The 26,468-nt window shown below is 40.9% G+C and overlaps 1 protein-coding gene across 6 annotated transcripts in view; it reads right to left on the minus strand.

Moving 5' to 3' along the window:
• ESYT2 (extended synaptotagmin 2) overlaps window positions 1–26,468 on the minus strand; it is a 96,835-nt gene that overhangs the window by 30,748 nt on the left and 39,619 nt on the right. For all 6 annotated transcript variants that reach the window (XM_058534253.1, XM_058534262.1, XM_058534291.1 and 3 more), the window contains 6 exons: window positions 24,461–24,533; window positions 24,131–24,220; window positions 10,752–10,807; window positions 4,325–4,445; window positions 1,558–1,734; window positions 146–228 (listed from right to left, as the gene is read on the minus strand). In XM_058534253.1, coding sequence (XP_058390236.1) covers window positions 146–228; window positions 1,558–1,734; window positions 4,325–4,445; window positions 10,752–10,807; window positions 24,131–24,220; window positions 24,461–24,533 — 600 coding nt within the window. The remainder of the gene's footprint in view (window positions 1–145; window positions 229–1,557; window positions 1,735–4,324; window positions 4,446–10,751; window positions 10,808–24,130; window positions 24,221–24,460; window positions 24,534–26,468) is intronic.

Below are 26,468 nucleotides of genomic sequence, written 5' to 3' on the forward strand. Positions count from 1 at the left end.
AGGTGAAACAAATGTTATATCTAAGAGTCATTTAAAAATATTACATGTACATAAATCTATTTTTGAAATTATATTATAGTTTTAAGAATATCTATTGAAAAGAAAGAGTGATCCTACAGTCTCCTCACACTCATGAAGGATTTACCTTCCCAGAAAGTCATCCTTGTCTGGGTCTTCATCAAAGAGCTCAATCTCTAATTCCTGTCCAGGATGTTCATAGACTAAAGCCTAAAAAATTAATAATCAGTAGTTATTTTATATTTTTACTAATATCGTCACCTATTGAGTATAACGATTACAGTATATATCATCATGTGCTGTATTTTCCCCAGTGGTAAATAGTTACAAAGCACTTACATTTTCTCAATGTCAAACCACACATACTTCTGCATGACTGGGAGATCATTCTGAAACACCTGCCCACATAGTAACAGTCCACTGTGTTTGTTTCTCGTTATCTGGGATTACATCTCAATGGGTCAAGTTCAATCGCTCCAGAACAAGGTAACAGGACAGAACCCACAAACCCGGTACAGGCTTGGGACATCTTTCTAGTCCTGAAGTGGCTCCGTTCAGATGCCATCCTTGGGATAACCACAGGTGATCCACTTACCAGCACTGAGAGATTAAGAGATTTGGCAACAGACCGGATGGGGAGGATGGGAAGCTGGTGCAATATAAACCGCACTACTGTTCTGAAGAACAATTTTGCAAAAATGTATCAGTCCTTTAAAAATCACATAACTTTTGATGCAGCAATTCCACTCTGAGGAGCTTTATCTGGGGAAAACTTGGCCAAGCAAAGAAAAATACATTCACGCTACACTGGAACAGCACTGGTTGTAACGCTGAACTGAATAGCTGAGATCTCTTTGGCTAAACAAATGATGGTATCTATTCAGTGAACGGCTATTATAAATCATGTCCATCTATATTTATTGACATATAGAGATGTCTAGATGTACTAAATTAAAATTTACAAAACTATAATTAATCTAATTTTTGTATATGTTTATGGGTTAATAACCACATAAAACATTTTTCACATTATGAAAAATATTTGGCCAACTATTAACTGTGATTGCTTTACATAATTAAGGTTTAAAATTTTATGTGCTGGGGCCAGCCCTGTGGCGTAGCAGTTAAGTGCGCACGCTCTGCTGATGGCGGCCCGGGTTTGGATCCCAGGCCTGCGCCGATGCACCGCTTGTCAGGCCATGCTGTGGCGGCGTCCCATATAAAGTGGAGCAAGATGGGCACGGATGTTAGCCCAGGGCCAGTCTCCTTCAGCAAAAAAAAAAAAAAAAAAAGAAGAGGCTTGGTATGGATGTTAGCTCAGGGCTGATCTTCCTCACAAAAAACAAATAAATAAAATTTTATGTGCTGGCATGACGAGAATGTTGTAAGGCAGGGACAGAAGGTACAATACTTTTTAAAGATGGGAAATTAAAGCAAAAAGAATTTAAATTACCACCTAAACTCACCACACTCCTGTGTGACAGGAGTGGAATCAGAATTTCGGGATGAAGCCCAGTGACATGACTGGACACACCTTACCTCGTACACCTCGTTCCACCTTGGACTAAGGTTCTCTTTGATGACCTTGCTTTGGAAGATTTGGTTGCCAACTCGAATTACTCCATAGGGGTCTGACTTTCCCTTGACAAGTCCCTTCAGATAAGTATCTTTCCCCTGAAGATCCTGAGCTTCAATAAAATGTATCCTTAGAACACCCTGAAAAAGAGAACAAACATGAAGACTGTTCATGGGTTCATGTGACAGACGTGGACGGCTGTGTGCTGTCCTTCCTAAAAACAAGGTGCAGAGGGAACAAAACAAAGACTCTCTTCTTGTGCAGCAAAGAAGAAAGTGAAGGTGTAACATGTCAGGTGCAGCACTAAGGAGACACTAAAGCAGGGCAAGATAACAGTGTCCAAAGGGCACTGTTTAGATAGGAGACCAGAGGCAGGAGGGGAGTGAAGTATGGGCTGCTGACCCCTCCAGAGACTTCTCCTGGCAGAGATCCCAGACCAACCCTGGGCTGCAGAAGCCCAAGGAGCCAGGCTTGGGCAGGAGGAGGTCAGATTACACAGGGCCTCACGGGTCACTAAACAATCCTGTTTCAGTAGTACAGTAAGTGATAACTAACACTGCAGGTGGTGTCAGACCCATTACTAAGCCCTTGATATGCACTGATTACTTCATTTAACTGTTAGAACAATCCTAGGAAATACTGTCAAACTTATTTTATAGATAGGAAAACTGAAACTGTGAAATACTACCACTCATAGACTTGAAACATGTTTCTCTTTTCCTAGAATGTTGTTTAATTGATAAAATAAAAATATTCACTCATATTTCTTTCAAAGCAAGCAAAGGTGGTAAAGTTACATTTTGGTAGGGCAGCATTCTCCCCCACAACCCTTTTAAAAAATTACTCTGCAATATTCCTGACCCAATCAGCACAGGAAAGTATGCATTTTTAAAAATAAATACACTTTAGGGGCCGGCCTGGTGGCTTGGTGGTTAAGTGCGTACGCTCCGCTACTGGCGGCCCGGGTTCGGATCCCAGGTGAGCACCGACGCACCGCTTCTCCGGCCATGCTGAGGTCGCGTCCCACATACAGCAACTAGAAGGCTGTGCAACTATGACATACTACTATCTACTGGGGCTTTAGGGGGGGGGAAAAAAATAAATAAATAAAAACACTTTAAAAAACTTAAAATTTCCTGTTTACATTTTCATATGCCTAAAGCTTAGATAATCTGGCAACATAGTTAAGCATCGCCAGCTTTTAAACCCCACATGGTTAAGGAAGGTTGGATTCCGGCAGGCTTAGAGCTCACCTATACTCAGAATAAAAAAGCCTAAGTGGAAAAGGAGCACAAGGATTTCTACACGGAAAGGAATTCCTGCATTTTCACAGATGAGGATCAGGAGATGAAAAAAGACATCCTTTTCTCATATGTAGTGTTCCATTAAACCTGCTAAATGCCAACAACATAACTGGGCATCAATTAAATGGAGAGTTGTTACTTTTGAAAAATATAGTCATGTGTCGCCTGACGATGGGGGATCTGTTCTGAGAAACACGTGGTCAGACGGCGTTGTTGTATGAACATCACAGAGCGTCCTTACACAAACCTAGATGGTACAGCCTACTACACAGCCTACTGGTACTCTACAGTACTAATCTTATGAGACCACCATCATATACGTGGTCCGTCGTTGACCGAAACGTCATTATATGGTACGTGACTGCGTAAGAATGCTCAAGCATGTTTGCTGATTTGTGCACTGTTACTGAGATCTAATTTAACTAGAAAAAGTAATAGGCAGCAGGGAAAAGTTGTCTACTTCCACTTCAGGAAACAAACTAAAAACACTACCACGCCCAATGAAATAGGACCAACTCAACACTTCTGTTTCAGTAAGATAAGCTGTCCTGGGTGCGTCAGAGTCACGCTCGTCACAGACACTATGTGAGCGGGCTGCCCGCTGCACTTCTGGAACCCAAAGCCAGACAGACTAATGGGATGGGGTGAAGCACAAGTGGGAAAAGCTCTCACGCACTTGGGAGGGGCTGTCTACTCCAAGCACCTCCTTGACGAGCATGTCCTTGACTGGCCAGTTCTCACAGTCTTTAGCTGAGGTTGCTCAGTTTGCTCAAATGAAGACGACCCCAATATCAGTGACCCAACTCTGTGTGATACGTTATCACCTCCAATTTACAGATGAAGAAACAGGCCCAGACATGCCAATTAGTATGCCTGAAAGTGAAGCTGCTGCTAAACCCCAGGGCTGTGACCCAGACCCAGCCCCTGTCCTTTCCTTCCTATCCAAGGCAGTTGTGACAGCAGCACTGCTTCTACCGTGTCACTCGTTAAATGACTCCAGAGATAGCTAGCCTCTTCTCACATCTGAGAGAACACTTGCACCAGTTGTTATACACAGTTCCATTGCTTAGACTAAGCTGTTACATTTTGAAAAATACAAAGAGTATGTGCTTTCTGAGATAACTGAATTGTCACAGCTGCCCTTTATGACTTGCAATAACACTTGCAGAATTAAATCTGTATTGGCACCTTTCAGGTTCACAGCTGAGGCTTAAGAACTGCTCTGAAGTCTCTGTGAAAGCTTTCAGGTCAGAAGCTCATTAGCCAATCTCTTAAGGAGTGTGGCAGGACAAACTACCTTTACTGCATCAAGGTCCATGTGGCAAGGTCGCTGTCAGGAGAAATACAAGAAGTTATAACACCCAAGTATGTGAAAAGGTCCTCCATATCTATTTTTAAGTGTTGATGGAGGCTAAGACATGCTTACCTTTGGTACAGGAAACCGCAACTGAGCTATTTGAATTTCGCTGACAAGAGGAACGGTGATTCGATTGGGAAGTACCAGATAGTTCGATATTATATCCAAAATGATAGTATCTGATAAACCACTGTGAGGTGGGAGGTAAAAAGAACAAACCAACTATCAGACACATCAATGCTGGTTATCGCCTTTAACAGTAAGCTTACCACACACAATACAACATCCCCTTTACAGGGTTGGAGTTGTCTAATTTCCCCAACACAGTCTTCAAAACCAGCAGTTCAACACTTGAGCTGCAATATTGCTATGGTGACTATTATGCAGGATTTATTTTGCAAACAGGAGGCAATATTCTGGCAACATTTCGTAATGTCCTAAATAACATTTCATACATTCCTATGTAACTTGACCATTGATTTAATCTGAATACCTAAGATATGATTTATTAAATTTCTTTTTTAACATAAAATACTTCAAACATTCATAAAAGTGCAGAGAATACTCTAACAAATATCCATTTACTGATTCCATATTTATTACATTAAATTTCTCTCGTTTTATATGCATAGCTCCCAATGAGGTGAAAGAATTTAGTTTATTCTCTCTTCACACTTTATTTGGGTACTGAATACTGTAATAATCTTCAAATTCTATATACCACCACACAGAGAACTCAGTATTATGAATAAAATTGTGGAGGCTAAAGAAACAAATGTACTTGTAATATATTTTTTTTGCCTATTCTTTGGGGTAAACATGAGAACTAAGTAAAATGTATGTGACAACACTTTTGAAAGCACACATAAATCAAGTTTCATTGCTATAGAAGAACTGCAAAGTTTTAAGCAGAACTGCAAAGTTTTAAAAGAACCTTACTTCTTGCCAGTACTTCTCAGATGGTAAAATTATTAACATACACATGTAAAGGAACTGTACATATAAAAACATCCACTGGGACAGCATGAAGGTCATCACCATTCAGTGAGCAGTCACTGAGCACTCACTGCAAGCTGGGTGGCCAAATGCAATGACAAGATATGGGACCTGAACTCAGAACCCAGGAAAAAGACAAAAGAAAAACACAACTCCACAGACAACACTACTTATTTGTGAATAGGTCAGTTAGATGTTAACACTCCCAAGAGACTCGGAGGATTTAAGATGGCAGACACAAGATATATGTTCACAAAGCAGAGGTATGAGGTGGTCCTTCAAAATCAAGCATATTCTCACTTTAGACATTTCCCTTCCAAAATACCAGTTTTATTTTCAAATCTCTTTCAAATTTCTTGAAAGAGAAAACCCCTCACTGAGGACATAAATGTTTTCAAGAATCCCTTAGCTGTGGGCCGGCCCCGTGGCTTAGCGGTTAAGTGTGCGCGCTCTGCTACTGGCGGCCCGGGTTCGGATCCCGGGCGCACACTGACGCACCACTTGTCCAGCCATGCCCAGGCCGCGTCCCACGTACAGCAACTAGAAGGCTGTGCAACTATGACAGACAACTATCTACTGGGGCTTTGGGGGAAAATAAAAAAAGGAGGAGGATTGGCAATAGATGTTAGCTCAGAGCCGGTCTTCCTCAGCAAAAAGAGGAAGATTAGCATGGATGTTAGCCCAGGGCTGATTTTCCTCTCACACACACAAAAAAGAATCCCTTAGCTGTTATGGTGGTAGGTCAATGGCCTTGCCACCCACCTTGACACCATGTAGGCTCTGGCTCAACACCTACAAACAAGCAGAAGGCCCACCCAGGCGCCTCCCCAGGGCTCGCCTTTCATCCTGTCACACACTCTCAGCCTCCTCCTGATTTATCACAGCTGCAGTGCTGCTCCCGAGTGCCTGCTAGAGCATCACCACTTAGCTGGTCGCTTTGCTTGTCCTGACTGCTGCCATGGTCTCATCAAACAGGAATGGCTTCCTAGTGTGTCTGATCCTCTCTGTCCTTCGGAACCATCCCTGCTCACCGCCTTACTTCTGTTTCTGTCATAATTCTCATCCCTTCTTACACCTTCAACACGCAGTTTAGGGCTCTTCATTGGAAGAGAATAGGGACAGCTAAAACGTATGGGAAAGTGAAGTAATTCAGGCATTATTGCTACTTTATTATACCTTGGGTTCCATTTTGTAAGCAACGAATACAGCATGTAGATGTTCATTTTATAAAGCTACGGGTAAGGTTTCATGTTAGGTTCAAAGTTACTGAATATTTACTTTTATAACATAAGGCTTGCCATAGCTGTGATTTATTTGATAGAAAGTCTTTAAGTGAAAAATAGTACCCTGAATTTTATGTCAAGTATTTATGTATCTATTACATAAAATTTATATAAATATAAAATGTCATATTTTATTATACAAAATTTACATAATTATATGTCATATATAAATATACATAATTTCATTTAAAAGGGATATTTTTATATATCCCTTTTATGCTATAGCCTTGTTTTTGAAGGGTGTGTATTTCTCTCCATATTTCTAATATACATATATGAGTGTGTGTGTGTATATATATATATATATATATTTTGAGATAACACTGGTTTATAACATTACATAAATTTCAGGCGTACATCATTATATTTTGACTTCTGACTTCTGACATCGTGTTCACCACCAAAAGTCTGCTGCCATCCATCGCTGTACAAACATCCCTTTTAATTCCTTTTGCCCCCCACCACCTCCCTTCCTCTCTGGTAACAACCAATCTGTTCTCTGTATCTATGTGTGTGTTTGTTGTTGTTTATATATGTTTTTAATGATATATATAATTCTACATATATCAAATATATAAGTATATTTTATATATTATGTATGTATATAAAACCTATATATAAAACAGTAGCTAGAAGCTATTTTTTACAACATAAAAAGAATCTGGCTACATACAAAATCATTAAATAAAATGGAACTACATATGTACATGTATGTAGGTATTTCCATGTGTATATGCATATGTGCATGTGTATATATCTTCCTTTTTCAGTTTTTTAAAATTTGTTTATTTATTTATTTATTTTGTGAGGAAGATCAGCCCTGAGCTAACATGCATGCCAATCCTCCTCTTTTTGCTGAGGAAGACTGGCCCTGAGCTAACATCTATTGCCAATCCTCCTCCTTTTTTTCCCTTTTTCTCCCCAAAGCCCTAGTAGATAATTGTATGTCATAGTTGCACATCCTTCTAGTTGCTGTATCTGGGATGCCACCTCAGCATGGTCTGACAAGCGGTGTGTCGGCACGCGCCCAGGATCTGAACCCGGGCCGCCAGCAGCGGAGTGCGTGCACCCAACCGCTAAGCCACGGGGCCGGCCCCGTATATAGCTCCCTTTTTTTTTTTTTTTTAAAGATTTTATTTATTTATTTTTCCCCCAAAGCCCCAGTAGATTGCTGTATGTCATAGCTGCACACCCTTCTAGTTGCTGTATGTGGGACGTGGCCTCAGCATGGCCGGAGAAGCGGTGCGTGGGTGTGCGCCCGGGGTATGTGGGACGCGGCCTCAGCATGGCCGGAGAAGCGGTGCGTGGGTGCGCGCCTGGGATCCGAACCCTGGGCCGCCAGCAGCGGAGGGCGCGCACTTAACCACTAAGCCACGGGGCCGGCCCCTATAGCTCCCTTTTAAATGATTTGGGGCTGACTTGTTGAGCTGCTGGCTTGCCAAGTGCAGAACATGCCCTCTGGCTCACCCTTTAAGGGAGGTAATACAATGCTATTTACAGAGCAGACGCTCCATAATCCTACGTTTATTTCAGTCCCTCGATGATACTGAAGGGAGGAAAGTAGAATAAACACTTTTTCCTACACTAAACAACAACACAGACTTGTTGTTTCTGCTGGCTAACCAGTACCCATTCCCCCTACTTCTGGTGAAAGTTTTCCTTTGGAGGATCCCCCTTTCACTGGGGCTTTTTCAAACATTTCTCTGCCTCCTCTAGTGGTGGGCAGGAGACCCAAACCTGACCATCAGAATCACAGGAATTTGTCCAGGATGGGTGGACAAAGAGAAGTCAAGCCTGGAACTTTTGCTGGAACTAGTGGAAAAGGTTCTTTTTCTACCAAGGTTGCTAAGCTTGCAGAACAGAAACTAGAGGCTGCTACTTCCTAGCAAGAGCCCGCGTGAAAACAAAGCCACAAAGAGAAAAACAGAGTCAAGAGCTGGACAGAGAGCCCTTACGGCATCATTTGGACACCAACAACTGTCTGTGTCTGATGTCACCCAAATAACGCTCCAGGCTTCTCAGTGACATGAGCCAGGAATGGGCCACTGGACTGTGAGATCCATGGGAGCAGGTGTGTGTGGCTGTTCTGAGCACAGCTACACTCCAGCACTAAGAACAGTGGCTGGCTCACAGCAGGCAATCAATATCTATCTGTTGGATGAATGAATGAACTGTCTTTACAAAACAGTTTTTATTGGGGCCAGCCCCGTGGCCAAATGGTTAAGTCCAGCACCCTCCACTTCGGCAGTCCAGGTTTGATTCCCAGGCGTGGACCTACGTCACTTATCGGCAGCCATGCTGTGGCGGTGACCCACATACAAAATAGAGGAAGACTGGCACAGATGTTAGCTCAGGGTGACTCTTCCTCAGCAAAAAAGAAAAAAAAAAACAGTATTTATTTACTCACTTATTTAAGACCAATTGAGTTGGGTTTGTTGTAACCAAGAATCCTAATGAACACTTAAACAAATCTTTTTTTAAGTTGTCCTTTCTTCCCAAAGATCTCTTTTTTTTTTTAAAGAGTTTTTTACAAGGAGGTTCAAAGCATCTCTTAGAGAATTTTAATTTTATTTATTTATTTTTCCCCCAAAGCCCCAGTAGATAGTTGTACGTCATAGTTGCACATCCTTCTAGTTGCTGTATGTGGGACGCAGCCTCAGCATGGCGGGAGAAGCGGTGCGTCGGTGCGCGCCCGGGATCTGAACCCTAGCCACCAGCAGCGGAGCGCGCGCACTTAACCGCTAAGCCACGGGGCCGGCCCCCAAAGATCTCTTAAAGACAACTATTTTTCTATATCTAGTAAACCACAGTACCTAAAAAAGACTTTTATGGGCCAGCCCCGTGGCTTGGCGGTTAAGTGTGCGCGCTCCGCTACTGGCGGCCCGGGTTCGGATCCCAGGCGCGCACCGACGCACCGCTTCTCCCGCCATGCTGAGGCCCTGTCCCACATACAGCAACTAGAAGGATGTGCAACTATGACGTACAACTATACACTGGAGGGCTTTGGGGGGACAAAAGGAGGAGGATTAGGCAATGGATGTTAGCTCAGAGCCGGTCTTCCTCAGCAAAAAGAGGAGGATTAGCACAGATGTTAGCTCAGGGCTGATCTTCCTCACAAAAAAAAAAAAAAAAAGACTTTTATTATTATGAATATGCCTTAGTTTATTAAAGCCGTAATTTTTCCCTGATGATGAAACAAAATTCTTTCTAACAGCCATTTCATCAGGGGCATAACAAATACACAAGAATAGGAAAAACAGACTGAAACCAAGGCTTTCATAATTTAATTTCTAAACTATTTTAGGGAAAAAAAATTCACGGATTAGCAAAGTACCCACTGGAAACATATGTAACTTTAACCAAAAAGTAATATATTTTAACCTTCAAATACAACGGTAAAACCAGCAAAAGCAGGTTTCGAGGCTGTAATCTCAGAACTTCCAGCTTAGTAGTGAACAACAGGTTTTCCACAATCACCTTCCACCACGTGAGGCAGACTGTGACACAACTAGGAAGACTTCACTTCTCTCCCAGAGGGGATGTGCCCTTAAAGTTTTCATGTGCTTATTATGGGAAACTTTCCTCATGTTTTAGACACTAGATTGCTCCAGAATAATAAAGGGACTCCCTGTGATGTGATGCAGAAACTTCAGGCTTCTCACCTCTCATACCAAGGCACCTGGAGCGATCCTACACATTCCTAGGTCCAGCACTGACATCTACCCCTCCAAGAAGGAGTGGCTATAGACAAAAAAGGCAGAAAGGGAAGTGGTAGCACAGGTTGAAAAGAACCCAGAAAGGGCTAGTTTTGCAACATATATTTGCTTTTCAAGTTTTCTTTATTTTTTGGAAAAATAATAAATACCAAATTTAAAAATTAATTTATAGGATATTAAAAGGCTGCTACTTTTCTAAAACACCAAAACTGGAAAGATGCCTTGTGATGAACAAAAAGTAAAATGAATGGTGAGTGACTCAGTCTAAAGTCCTAAAACCACTGTACCACAGCTCATTTGGATCCCAGCAGTCTCAGCCGTGGCTATGAGAACAGAACCCACTACAGTCTCTTCACTCGAGGCTCATATGAGAGTCTGCTGAGAAGGCACGGATTCTGCCCAGTAGAGACAGGCTTTACCTGTTCTGTGTTGTTTTCCTAACAGTGAAAATGCACATTACACCATCAACAAGCTAACTGTATGACATGACATAATACTTACTTCAATCCAGGGATATCAAGAAGATTAGTCAGTCCTGTCCAGTTAATTTCTAAAAGCTGTTTAAAAAAAAGGGCAAAAATATTAAGTATCAAAATTATTTCTAGTTATCAAATCAAATCATACAGTTTTGTTTCTTTATAAACAAAACGGGTTAGTACATAATACTTTCCCACATCTTGTATTTCACTTTGTAAAATATCAAGACCATCGTCCTGTGTGTATATGGAGAGCTACCTCTGTTTTTGTTTTGTTTTTGGATAATGTCATAGTTTTCTCCAGCAAAATCATATAGGAATTTATATACCCATCTTCCTACTGATGGCCACTTAGAATATTTATAATTTCTCTTTATTATGAGGAATGATTCAGTGAATATCTCTTTACACGTGTGTTCTGGTATACACACGCAGACTAGCATCCAAAAAGTGGAAGTTTTGGTCAAAGATATATGTTCACTTTTTATGTTGATACCTAATTGCCCTAAAAAAATACTGTACTAATTTATATCCCACCAAAAGTGCATGAAAATGTCCTTTCTTTGTACCTTCACCGAATACAGATATTAAAAATCAGTCCATTTGGCAGTTAAAAAATGGTACTTTACCACTGTTTCAATTTGCATTTTCACTAATATCAATATTTTGATATTAGTGAACATGTTCCATCCATTCACTCAACATTTGTATTTTTTTTTTGCTCATTTTTCTAGTGGGTATTTATCTTAGAAGAATTCTTAAACAGTTGGTTAAGATTCCATTAAGTAAATGTGGATGGGTAAAAACCATTGATTAGAAACACTGCTTTTCCTGTCAAAATGGATATCACACACAATAAAATTACTTGTGCTTTATATTGGTAGAAGAAATGCTAAGTGAAATTGCATGATCTCAATCACCCATATAGCTAGAGTAAAAAACCCTGCTCAAATCACTTTGAGAAGTAGATGGTTACTAATAAAGACGAACTAGGGCCGGCCCCGTGGCTTAGCGGTTAAGTGTGCGGGCTCCGCTACTGGCGGCCCAGGTTTGGATCTGGGTGCGCACCAATGCACTGCTTGTCCGGCCATGCTGAGGCCGAGTCCCACATACAGCAACTAGAAGGATGTGCAGCTATGACATACAACTATCTACTGGGGCTTTGGGGGGGGGGGGGAACGAACTAGAAGAGTCAAGGTTCTTTTAGATAGACCCAAACTAAAAAGCAACAATTTAAAAAAGCCCCGAAAGACCAAGACTTTTGGGCCTAAGAAAAATTGAGATATAAACTTGCATTGCAAATATCAATAGGCCCTTTAAATAGAACAGACCTAGAAGCAATGACAACCCAGGAGCAATCAGCACTCCCTAGCACTCTGATTATGATCTCTAAATACAAAGAAACCAGGGATTTTAAAGAAACGGCTGATTCCAGGCCTGGGGTAAAACTGTTAAAATGAGCCTGGGGCATCTTATTGAATCAGAAAGCTGAAGGAAACACTCAAAGACTAATGAGAGGCCCTGTCAAATGGCGGTCACCTGGAAGGGACTCCAGCTAGAGATTATGGAAACTCTTCAAGTGATAGAGGGTCTACTCAGATGATCCTTGTCAAAACGATGAGATACATTTAAACGCTACCCAAGTTCAAAGAAACAAAACACCAGCGAGGCAGAAGCAGGATTTGCGGAAGGGCAGGACTCAGCTGGGTTTGAAAAGAGCAGAGATTTGAATGCAAGAAAGAAGACTCCAGGTGGAGGGGGGTCCCATGTTTAAGGAGCTGAAGCGAGCTGGCATGTCTCTGAGCACAGGGGAGGCTGGGGAACAGGAAGCGCCTAGAGTGGATAAAGGCGGAGGGAGTGAAAGAGAAATAGACGAGTGTGACTGTGTGAAAACAAGTATGAGTGCATGAGAAACGAGTGTGTGTGAGAATGATCATGGGTGTGCGAGAATGAGTGTGTGAGAACATGAATGTGAGTGAAAATGAGTATGGATGTGTGAGAGAATGAGTGTGAGGAGTGTGAATGAATAAGAACGGGTGTGAGAACAAGTGTGTATGTGTGAGAGAATAAGTGAATGTATGCGAGTGAACAAATGTGTAAAGCATGTGATTGTGAGAATGTGTGTGAGAGAAAGAGAATGGGTGTGAGTGAGAGAATGAATGTGTGTGTGTGAGTGGGTGAGAGAGAGAGAGAGGTTTGAAAGCTCAATCTGAAAAGTCTGCACACGGACACAGGGAGAAACCCATGAGGAGGGAAGGGATCAAGGCAGAGCTTTGGAAAAGCAACTAAAATTAGTACCCCTCACGCCCCCCAACCACTCTGTCTGGATGACCAAGATCTCCATTTTGGGAAACTGAACAGCTAGTGGGACGTGTTTCCAAAGGACAGGAAATCACCTCTTCGGGCTGCTATGGCTCTTGTATGAGAAATGGAAGGAGTAATGTGGTCACGTTTCAACTGGAACATGAGCGTATCCATGTATTTCATGAAAACCACAGACATGCCCTTCTTCTCTCTGCTTTTCCATAATGCATTGTCTAATGGATGTAGTAAAGTTTACAGTTCAACAACAGCAACTGTTTACTTTAGCACTTACTATATGCCAGCCATCCTAAGTGCATTAAGTTCTACGGTACAGAACATGAATCACCTGGGAGGTCTGTTAAAAATATAGACTGGTGGCTCCCAGTCTTTCTCGAGTTTTTGAATTAAGTCAATCTGGGCTGTCGGTAAAGGCCAAGAGTGTTTTTCTCATGTTTTAAAGCTCCTGGGACTTCCAGCTACCACGTGGGATGTAGAAAACTGGAAAGAGTATCACTCTTGAATGCATGGGAGAGCTGAGGTGAGAGAGCCCTGAAACTCTTCCTTAGAGGCAGCTCCAAGGGGTGGATAAGGCCACCACAGGGCAGGTGAGACAATTCCAGCTAGATCCTAATTGCTAAGGGCCAAGTGTGGGAGAGCCAGAGTAAAGCCTTTGAAATCCACAGACACAGGGCAGTGTGACCCACGTGGTAGACTGTAGTGTGAGCTCACCGCAAAGACTGAGGACCAGGGAGAACACTTCCTGCAAGGGTGAGGCTGGTGAGGGAGCAGCTGCTGCTACAAAGACACAAGCCCCACCTTCCAATGTAAGGAACAGAAGCCAGTGGGGAAGGGAAGCACAGGGGAAGGCCTACTGCATTTGGGGGAGAGGAAAAGAAGAGAAAACACCCTCTATGCCTTGGGGAGGGTAGGTCACAGTCCCGGCCCAGACCATTAGAGATCCTGAATTGCTAGGGGCGAGTGTACAAAATCTCTCCTGCACAAGACCCACCACAGACACAGGCATGGAGAGAGGGCAGGGTCACTGAAAGAGCGCCAGCCTCGAGACCCAGGACAGACAGGATGACAGACAGCTTCCCTGTCCCCACCACTGGGGGTGCAGCAAGACTGTCCAAAATAATGAAAGATATCAAACCACAGATCCAAGAAACTCAGAGAACACCTGACAGAATAAATACCCCCAAAGCTTCCCGGCAACTTCATGTTTGGTCTAACGTTGGAACCCTCTTCAGTCCAGTGGACTCCTGTGGACCTGTCTGCCCAGCACTGCCTCTCCAGCTCACTGCTGCCTTCTATGCAGGGTTGTAGGAAATCTGCCTCTGGGAGCCTTATTCAGACACTGCAACCTTCCTACTCTCAGCTAGTCTGACCCAGCTGGACTGGGAAAGGAAGGATGAAAGAAGACAAGAAGACTCCCTGCCTCTTGGGAGTGCTGGCAGCCATGTTTCTGGCATGCGGATTGGAGGACCAGAGGAAGCCAGTCTCAGAGGCAGAGAGAATGGAGGAAAGGCACCACAGGCATGGGTGGGGAGACAGTCACAGTGGCTCTCAAATTCCTTGTTCCAGTCTGTTCCTGACACTCAACTGCAACTCCTGCATAGATTTCATGAGACACCAATATATGCTATGTTTATTTTTAAATAAAGCCCTTCCTTTTTTCCCTCCTTTGCTTAAGGTACCTCAATTGCTGTAGTCCTAGCTAACAGGATTCAATTTTTTTCTCACAGTCACTCTAAAAGGAAGATGTTATTTCCGTTTTATAGAAGAAGAAACATACTCTGTGGTTCAAAGACTCAGGAGGCATGTCCTCTGCTAGCTGGGAGGACCCTCTTAGTATAAACACATTCAGAGCAAACCCCAGACCATCTATTGGAGAAGTTCTGGAAAAGACCTCCTGGATTCACTCTAGTCTAATCCATTCACCTGGGATAGATCTAAAAAAGACCTAAGGATTCCAAAACACCCTACAGGTGTGTGTATGCCAGAGGCAACTACAACAACCATAAGTTAGCCTGAGTGAGGGGCCACCAATTCCCCAGGACATACCCAAGGGCAGACACCGACTTGTTCTGGTTCTTACAGAAACTTCATCCAAGCTTTTGTCCTGGTTCTCACCAGAAGCTTCATTCAAGCCTTTGCGCTTACCAATACTTGACCTCTGGTGTCAGGACTCCACCAGAATGTAGGAAAATATTTAATTTCTTAAAAATCTGAGGACTTACTATGTGCCAGCATGGTACTAAGTGTTTTACATCCACTGACATTTAATCTTCACATTTAATCTTATGAGGGAGGTATTGCTGTAATCCCCATGTTACAGATGGGGAAATGGAGACTTAGAGAAATTAAATAAATTGTTCAAAGCACACAGCCCAAGAGTGGAAAACCAGGTTGTATGACACCCAAGTCTGTCACTCAACCATCATACTATACTGCCTTCTACTGTGCTCCAAAACTTCAGAAATTTTTAGTTTAGTTTTTTCTTTTTAAACAAGTAGCACATTATCAAAACTAATCCAAACACATCAAAAAGCAGAAAAATAATGTGCAAAGGTTTCATTAGTGTCTTTGGCACTATACTTCTAAATCATCTGAATAGTCAAAAAAACCCCTCAAAATCTTTATAGCTATATTTTTCACTGGAGTGAGAAAGAATTATTTGGCAGCCAGCAGTGAATTCTGTTCTCATATTTTCCAGTTGAAAGTAACTGAAAAAATTCCCTTCTCTGAAGCATACGTTTAGTGACTTTACTCACCATATAAGGAAATGAATGATTCTGAACTTTTCACAAACTCATCCTTCTTTTCTGAGCATTAACATTTCATTTGGAAGTTAATATTATAATGTTATTTTTAAAAAATAAATACACTTATGGAAGATCCATACTAAGGAAGAGTATTACTAAGTTTTGAGGAAGATTTAAAGATGTAGATTTTGTTACATTCTGAACTGAAAAAAAGAGCTTTTCTTTAAATTATTAAAAATTCGCTGTAAATTAAAAATACTTATGAATTTGTTAAAGATCAGTTTTTTATACTCATAAATGAAGGAAGTTTCTTAAACATACTGGCTTTTAAATAACTTTTATGTGGAAAAAAACGAATTTTAAATCTTTTATGCATCTCTTCATTTCTCAAAATTTTAATAAATTAAAATTTAACACAGAGTTCCTTAATAGCTTTTGAATTTTGCCATGTTTTGTGTAGTTAAAATACATTCAAAATAAGCCAATTATAATCAATAAAAAGCAAATGAGAATAATAATTTTAGTGATAATACAAAGTGATGACAGTTAATTCTTCTTGTGTTTTTATACAGAAAAAAGACCACTTGTAGTTTGGTCTAGATAAACCCATATTTTACAAACCCAACAACGATAAATTGTATTAAGTTACTTGAATCAAATTATACACACTAATACTCCCACTTTAAACTAGACATGATGTTAATGGTACAAAAATGGCATATTGTGAAGAGATTATTTGAGAAACAGATCAATTCATCCATTAGACATTTACTGAACTGTATGGAGACAGATATAGTTGTGGCTTTCAAAGAGTTAACGAGAAGTGTGCTACAACACACAGGACTATATGGGTGCCATGAGGGCAAGGAGGAAACCTGACTACCTGTGTCCTGGGAAAGGATAACACAAAGGTCTAAAGACAGAGTTCTGGGAGAAAGAAAAGATGGGCAGCTGGTGAGGGACGATGGAGGTCAGCACTACCCCTGGACTGTAATTCTTCCCCATGTTTAGAACTTGAGATGCTCATGGGGTAGTGCCAGGAAACGAGCCTGGAGAGACCCCATCTAGACCACAATGACTGACCACGATGACTGTCTGCAAGGGAGAGATGACCTCTGGTGGGTCAGTTTGCACTTTGGGAAGATATGCTAGTGGTGCAGTCTACTGAGGACAGAGCCAAGGCAGGAAGCCAATGACAGGCTGCAGAAGCCCAGGTGAGGAGCCTTGTAGGTAAGGAGCCACCAGGTGAGGGGGAGAAGCCTCAGAGAGGGGAGGAGCCTGGGAGGAGGAGCCAAGGTGAGGGGAGGAGCCTAAGTGGGGAGGAGGTGCCAAGGAGAGGGGAGGAGCCTAAGTGAGGAAGAGGAGGAGCCTAGGTGAGAAGAAGGAGCCTAGGTGAGGGGAGGAGCCTAGGCAAGGAAGAGGAGGAGCCTTGGTGAGGGGTAGGAGCCTAGGTGAGGGGCATCTAGACAAGAATGACATTTTTGTCATCTTATTTTTGTGGCTAATAATGAGTAATAAGCATTGACTACTTATAACAAGAAATGAAAACATACGTATCTAACAATCTGAAATAACACTTATTATAGTTTATCCAAGTGTTAGAATATAATTCAGTCAAAAAAGATCTTTATGACTTTTAAACACAGTATACCAACTGTCTGTATAGTTTATTAAACACATCATGAAAGGAAGGCAACACATGCAGATGACAGCAGCCTCTGTGTGTGGCAGCTGCAGGGAGATTTATGGTGAGGATGAGAACAGCAACTCTGTGTCAGACTATGCCAATCTAGGTGCAGGCTCCCAGACTTACTGGTTTTGTGACTTGGACAAATTAGACTCTCAGTTCCTAGTCAGTAAAATGACACTAAGATAGTATTTATCTACAGAGTTATGAGGATTAAATGAGCAAATATCTATAAATCATACTCAGTGATAGGTGCTGAACATCAAGTTACAACCTACACTTTTTAAAAAGTCTATGTTTTCCAATTTTCTGTAACATGTATTATTTTTATAACCAGTAAAAAGTTGTCTATCAAAAGAGATGAAGCCGAGGAGAGTGACGTCAGCATCATGGCGCAGTGAGCTTTCCCGTGAACTCTTCCCCCGACAAGAGACAACAAAAGGAACAGTCACAGACCAACGACGGAATCCCAGACAGTGAAAAGCTAGAGCGGAGGGATCCACACTGCCACACATCTGAGAGCGGAACGTGCTGGGCCCCCAGAGGAAGTGGGGAGAGGTAAGGAGGAACTCCTCTCCCTCCCCATGAGATCAGCGATCCGGTCGGCGCGGCTCCCAGAGAGGGGGGAGGGGCGGCCCTCGGCGGGGAAACCGTGGCTCTTCGGGCTCTCTCAGCCAGTGGGAAACTCCGGCACAGAGGACTCAGAGGAGCCACAGGGCTACCATCAACATCTGAGCACCCCAGAGAGTGGATAAAGAGGGGCAAACGAGAAGCCTCCCACGTCAGGGACCCAGAGGGCAAAAGAGAGAGCTCCCCCCTCCCCGCAAACCGGACTCTGCAGCTCAACCGACCAGACCAGACCTAGCGGTCCGCCGCAGACCAGACCAAGTGATCCGCGACAGACCAGACCAAGCGATCCGTGGCAGACCTGATCAAACGACTGGACCCGTGGATCGCAGCGGGGGGAAAAAAAAAACAAAACTCCGGATCGCAGCAGAAAAACCGGGGCAGAGCGCAGGGGGCTTAGACTACACAGCCCTTTACCACCAGACAGTGGCGGCAGGTGGAAATTGCAACCAGAGATTTCCAGGATGAGGAAAAACAAAACCAACACAGGAACCACAATGCAAAAATATATGAAATCACCAGACCAGAAACAAAATGACAAGCACCCAGAAATCAACCCCGAAGACACAGAAATCCATAAACTAAATGACAGAGATTTCAAAATAGCTATCATAAAAAGGCTCAACGAAATACGAGACAACACAGACAAACAATTAAATGAGATTAGGAGTTTCTTCACAAAAGAGATTGAAATCATAAAGAAAAACCTATCAGTGCTGATGGAGATGAAGAACACAATGGAGGAGATAAAGGAGAATCTGGAATCTCTAAAGAACAGAGCTGACAATATGGAGGAAAGAATTAGCACCTTAGAGGACAGGAATACAGATATACTCCAGATGGAAGAGGAGAGAGAACTAAGACTAAAAAGAAATGAAGAAAGACTCCGAGAAATATCTGACTCTATTAGAAAATGTAACATAAGAATTATAGGTATTCCTGAGGGAGAGGAGAGGGAAAGAGGAACAGAGAGCCTATTCAAGGAAATAATAGCTGAGAATTTCCCAAATCTGGGGAAGGAGCAGGAAATACCAGTAAGCGAAGCCAACAGGACACCTATATATATTAACAGACAAAGGCCTTCACCACGACACCTAGTGGGTAAGGCTAGCCAGGGTCAACGACAAAGAAACCATATTAAGGGCAGCTAGACAAAAACAAAAAATAACGTACAAAGGAACTCCCATCAGGCTCTCAGCGGATTTCTCAACAGAAACTTTACAGGCTAGAAGAGACTGGAATGATATATTCAAAATACTGAAAGACAAAAACTTTCAGCCAAGAATACTCTATCCAGCAAAAATATCCTCCAAATATGATGGAGAAATAGTAACTCTCCCAGATAAACAAAAGCTAAGGGAGTTCATGGCCACGAGACCCCTACTACAAGAAATACTCAAGAAGGCCCTCAGGCCTGAAAAAAAGAAGAGAAAGGGAACACAAAGCTTGGAGGAAGGAGAAAAGTAGGTAGACAAACTCAGAGAAATAGTAGATCTTTACCGGAATAGGTTAGCAACCACTTAAATACTAAATTCAAAGATCAAAGGAAGAAATTCACCAAAAATAAATTTAACCTCATCACTGTAAACACACAGCCACAACACAAGATAGAATAAGGTATAACAAGAAAAACTTAGAAGGGGAAGAGGAAAGTGACTGAATTGACTTAGTATAAGGAAATAGGAGGCCATCAGATAATGGACTATCTCATACACAATATTTTTTGCCCAAACCTCAAGGTAACCACTAAACAAATAATCAAAACAAAACCACATATGATAAACAAAGAGAAAACTAGATGAGTCATAAGACAGAACAACCAAACTGAATTGGCAGTCCAAAACAAATGGGACAAGAAACAAAGGAAATGCAAAAGAACCAGAAAATAAGTGACAAAACAGCAACATTAAGCCCTCATATATCAATAATTACCCTAAATGTAAATGCATTGAACTCTCCAATCAAAAGATACAGAGTGGCAGGATGGATTAAAAAGCAAGACCCAACAATATGCTGCCTTCAGGAAACACATCTTAGCACTAAAGACAAGCACAGGCTCAGAGTGAAAGGATGGAAGACAATACTCCAAGATAATGGCAAACAAAAGAAAGCAGGTGTTGCCATACTCATATCAGACAAAGTAGACTTCAAGATAAAACAGGTTAAGAAAGACAAAGAAGGGAAATATATAATGACAATAGGGACACTCCATCAAGAAGACATATCACTTATAAATATATATGCACCCAACATAGGAGCACCAATGTACATAAAACAACTATTAACAAACCTAAAAGGAGAAATCAACAACAACACAATAATAGTAGGGGATCTTAACACCCCACTTACAGCAATGGATAGATCATCCAGACAAAAAGTCAATAAAGAAATAGTAGACTTAAACGAAAAACTGGACGAGATGGACCTAGTAGACATATACAGAGCACTCCATCCAAAAGCAGCTGACTACACATTCTTCTCAAGCGCGCATGGAACATTCTCTAGGAGAGACCATATGTTGGGAAACAAAGCAAGCCTCAATAAATTTAAGAAGATTGAAATCATAAAAAGCATCTTTTCAGACCATAAGGCTATGAAACTGGAAATGAACCATGAAAAAAAAACTGGGAAAGTGACAAAAATGTGGAGATTAAACATGCTACTGAACAACCAATGGATCATTGATGAAATTAAAGGAGAAATCAAAAACTATCTGGAAACAAACGAAAATGATAATATGCCATATCAAACCATATGGGATGCAGCAAAAGCGGTCCTGAGAGGGAAACTCATAGCGATACAAGCCCACCTTAACAAACAAGAAAAAGCCCTAATAGGCAACCTTAAATTACACCTAACAGAACTAGAAAAAGAAGAACAAACAAAGCCCAAAGCCAGCAGAAGGAGAGAAATAATAAAAATCAGAGCAGAAATAAATGAAATTGAGACCAAAAAAACAGTAGAAAGGATTAATGAAACAAAGAGTTGGTTCTTTGAGAAGATAAACAAAATCGACAAACCCTTAGCCAGGCTTACTAAGAAAAAAAGAGAAAAGGCTCAAGTAAATAAAATTAGAAATGAAAGAGGAGAAATTACAACGGATACCATGGAAATACAGAGGACTATAAGAAAATACTATGAGAAATTATATGCCAGCAAATTGGACAATCTAGAAGAAATGGATAAATTCTTAGACTTATACAACCTCTCAAAATTGAACCAAGAAGAAATGGAGAATCTGAATAGACCAATAACAAGTAAAGAGATTGAAATAGTAATCAAAAACCTCCCCAAAAATAAAAGTCCAGGACCAGATGGCTTCTCCAGTGAATTTTACCAAACATTCAAAGAAGATTTAATACCCATCCTTCTCAAACTATTCCAAAAAATAGAGGAGGATGGAACACTTCCTAAATCATTCTACGAGGCCAACATCACCCTGATACCAAAACCAGACAAAGACAGTACAAAGAAAGAAAATTACAGGCCAATATCGCTGATGAACATTGATGCAAAAATCCTCAACAAAATATTGGCAAACCGAATACAACAATACATTAAAAAGATCATACACCATGATCAAGTGGGATTTATACCAGGGACGCAGGGATGGTTCAACATCCGCAAATCAATCAACGTGATACATCACATCAACAAAACAAAGAATAAAAACCACATGATCATCTCAATAGATGCAGAGAAGACATTTGACAAGATACAACATCCATTTATGATAAAAAGTCTCAATAAAATGGGAATAGAAGGAAAGTACCTCAACATAATAAAGGCCATATATGACAAACCCACAGCCAACATCATACTCAACGGGGAAAGACTGAAAGCCATTCCTCTGAGAACAGGAACGAGGCAGGGCTGCCCACTCTCACCACTCCTGTTCAACATAGTACTGGAGGTTTTGGCCAGAGCAATTAGACAAGAAAAAGGAATAAAAGGAATCCAAATAGGTAACGAAGAAGTGAAACTCTCACTATTTGCAGATGACATGGTTGCATATATAGAAAACCCTAAAGAATCTGTTGGAAAACTATTAGAAACAATCAACAACTACAGTAAAGTTGCAGGGTACAAAATCAATCTACAAAAATCAGTTGCATTTCTATATGCTAATAATGAACTAACAGAAAGAGAGCTCAAAAAGATAATACCATTTACAATTGCATCAAAAAGAATAAAATACCTAGGAATAAATCTTACCAAGGAGGTGAAGGACCTATACAATGAGAACTACAAGACATTATTGAAAGAAATCCATGATGACATAAAGAAATGGAAAGATATCCCATGCACGTGGATTGGAAGAATAAACATAGTTAAAATGTCTATATTACCTAAAGCAATCTACAGATTCAATGCAATCCCAATCAGAATCCCAATGATATTCTTCACAGAAATAGAACAAAGCAGGAGGCATCACAATCCCTGACTTCAAAACATACTACAAAGCAATAGTAATCAAAACAGCATGGTACTCGTACAAAAACAGACACACAGATCAATGGAACAGAATTGAAAGCCCAGAAATAAAACCACACATATACGGACAGCTAATTTTCGACAAAGGTGCTAAGAACATGCAATGGAGAAAGCAAAGTCTCTTCAATAAATGGTGTTGGGAAAACTGGACAGCCACATGCAAAAGAATGAAAGTGGACCATGTGCTATCGCCATTCACAAAAATTAACTCAAAATGGATCAAAGACCTGAAGGTGAGACCTGAAACTATAAAACTCATAGAAGAAAATACAGGCAACACACTATTTGACATTGGTTTTAAAGGAATCTTTTCGGATGAGATACCTACCCAGACTAGGGAAACTAAAGAAAAAATAAACAAGTGGGACTTTATCAGATTAAAGAGCTTTTATAAGACAAATGAAACCAGAATCAAGATGAACAGACAACCAACCAGCTGGGAGAGAATATTTGCAAAACATACATCTGACAAGGGGTTGATCTCCATAACATATAAAGAACTCACACAACTGAACAACAAAAAAACAAACAACCCGATCAAAAAATGGGCACAGGAAATGAAGAGACACTTCTCCAAGGAAGATATACAGATGGCCAACAGGCACATGAAAAGATGCTCAATATCACTAATCATCAGGGAAATGCAAATCAAAACAACACTAAGATACCACCTCACGCCCGTTAGAATGGCTATAATCACCAAGACAAAAAAACAACAAATGTTGGAGAGGATGTGGAGAAACAGGAACCCTCATACACAGCTGGTGGGAATGCAAATTGGTGCAGCCTCTATGGAAAACAGTATGGAGATTCCTCAAAGAATTAAAAATAGAGATGCCCTATGATCCAGCCATCCCACTACTGGGAATCTATCCAACGCACCTGAAATCAACAATCCAAAGAGGCTTATGCACCCCTATGTTCATTGCAGCATTATTCACCATAGCCAAGAAGTGGAAGCAACCTAAGTGTCCCTCGACTGACGATTGGATTAAGAAAATGTGGTATATATATACAATGGAATACTACTCAGCCATAAAAAAAGACAAAATCGTCCCATTTGCAACAACATGGATGGGCCTGGAGCGTATTATGTTAAGTGAAATAAGCCAGAAAGAGAAAGACAAACACTGTATGATCTCACTCATATGTGGAATATAAACCAACACATGGACAGAGAAAACTGGACTGTGGTTACCAGGGGCAGTGGGGGTGGGGGGAGGGGGGTGGGGGGCAGGCACAAGGGGTGAAGGGAGTCATATATATGGTGATGGACAAACAAAAATGTACAACCCAAAATTTCACAATGTTAGAAACCATTAAAACATCAATAAAAAAAAAAAAAAAAAGAGATGAAGCCTTTCATTAAGGCACAAAGAGGCATGAAAACATTCACAGGATTCATGTGTCAGAAAGGGAAAAAATTGAGTTAAGGGGAGAACTCTTTCTGTGCTTTATATATTCTTCATTATGTACATATTCTTGTCAGTGAATGGGAAGATATGAACAAAATAAACATTGACTTACTGGCTTCCTAAGAAAGAAGATAGACAAAGCTCCTACCAAGGGCATGTCTCCAATCAACGGTTCCAGGATCACCCGCATTGTACCATGGATCTAAATTCAAAACGAAACCAAACATGTAATAGAAAACAATTCCACAGGCCATTGACTGATGCAAGGAGGATGCACCATCGTCTTAGTGACTTCCGAGTATTTGACTACAGGTTTTCTCAAGTATAACCTACAAATAAAAACTTAACTTCAAAGAAATTTTGAGTTAATAAAAACTTCACAATGTTTTTTTTGAATAGAGCACAGAAAATTTTAGAAGACTGAAATGTAAAAAAACCTTACCTGTATACTTTGCACACCAGCTCTACAAAAATATCGCTTGATCTCCAAATCAATCTCACAATTTCCTACAAAACTAGCAAAGAAAAAGTTGTGTATTACACTCTCTTCATCACCACAGACATGCAAGGTATATCATCTGAATAAAATGATAGCAAAGCAACCAAGACCAGACTGTAGGCAAAGCTATGACCTGCGGCCAAGTTGGTATCTTACTGCCAGGTTGCAGCCGTCACTGCTACCAGATCCGACACTGCCACACTGATGGGGAGGCCTGCTGCGTGGACTTAGGGCTTGTTACAAATGTCACTTCCAAAGTGCAAATTCTGGAGCAGTCTCTTGATGGAACGTAGTTTCCATTTGTTTTATAAACAACCACGTTTGTTTAAAACATTAAAAAAGTTTAGATTATATTTCATCACAAGTAAATTTTGCACCCATGCTCCTCAGTCCTGAGAAAACTAGCACTGCTACAGGGCTCTGTGATGTCAAAAGTTAGAAACGATACATGTTTGGGGCATCAATTTTACTAAATGATTAAGTCGTTAATACAAAACAAACATGAACATAGTGTGATGCTGAATGTAAGGCTTGCATCTATTTTTAAGATGAATATGGAACATCAACTATGTTTTGTGTGGGATCTGTTATGATCTGACTCCCGCCCTCGACTCTGGAAGCGAGACATTGTGCTCCTGCCTGAGAACGTCTGGGGCAGTTTGATAAATGCTGGATAGAGAGTGTCTAGGCACATGAGCAAAATATTAACAAAAGGCATCTGGGATGAAATTCTTCCAATATTTATTGTCCTGGTGTTAAAGCCAATACCTACAGATTCTTCTCATTGAGCATGATTCTCTATATAGTTGGTAAAATCACCAATAACCTGTTATAAAACCATCTCGCAACTTTCCCTTCTTCACCCTAAGATTTGATCTTTTTATTTCCTAATGTCTTTCAATTACTCCTTCCCCATCTCTACTGCCAATAATCTAGTTAAGGTTCTTATCTGGAAAATACAAAAAAAGTAGAATGCAGAATCTTTTTAGAGACAAATCTCTGAGGAGCACAATTTGCATATAGTGTTACGACTGCTAAAACCACGAAAGCCAGGCGGCATCTTCAAAATGGCATCCATGAACTGATTCATTCAAACGTTCATTTAACGTGTATGAAATCTTCCCTCAGTGCTGGAACAAGAAAATAAGGTTTCCATCTTCACAAAGCTCATTATCAGCCTGGTGGACAGTCCTTTCAGGGTACAGCTGAACTGAAGACATACGTGGGGCTTCCTCTTTTATTCCACTGATGACAGCAGTGTTTGCAGCAGTGTCAAATATTTTACAGATGCAGATTTTTCCATATTAGATTGTTATGGACATTCTATGCACTTTTCTAAAATAAAAGTAACTGGTATCAACTCTGTACATTTACTATATGAATATACTTTAGAAGCTCAAAGACAACATTATAAAATAAAATGATTCTTGGTCAAGGATCAAAAAGAGAAACAACACCCTGAACCATGTCCTCAGTCAACACTCTTTAGCAGTCACCCCACAAACAGCTGTGTTATTAGGCTCACAGGGGATGTAGGAAGCCATAAGCAAGTTCACGAAGAATGAGAACAAGAACCAAAGAAAATCACCTTTATTATGCCAGGCATGGTGCCTGGCAGACCCCCAATTTAATTTTTTTTTATTGTGGTAAAATACACATAAAATTTACCATCTTAACACATAACACATAACACTTAACACATAAAATTTATACATCTTAAGTGTATAGTTCAGTGGTATTAAGTACATTCACATTGTTGTGCAACCATTACCACGATCCATCTCCAGAACTCTCTTCATCTTGCAAAACTGAAATTCTGTACCCATTAAACAACAACTTTCCATTTTTCCCTCCCCCCAGGCCCTGGTAACCACCATTCTACTTTCTGTCTCTATGAATTTGACTACTCTAGGGACCTCATATGAGTGGGATCATACAGTATTTGTCTTGT

Source organism: Diceros bicornis, chromosome 3 (assembly GCF_020826845.1).
Source record: "Diceros bicornis minor isolate mBicDic1 chromosome 3, mDicBic1.mat.cur, whole genome shotgun sequence".
NCBI classification, from domain to species: Eukaryota; Metazoa; Chordata; class Mammalia; order Perissodactyla; family Rhinocerotidae; genus Diceros; species Diceros bicornis.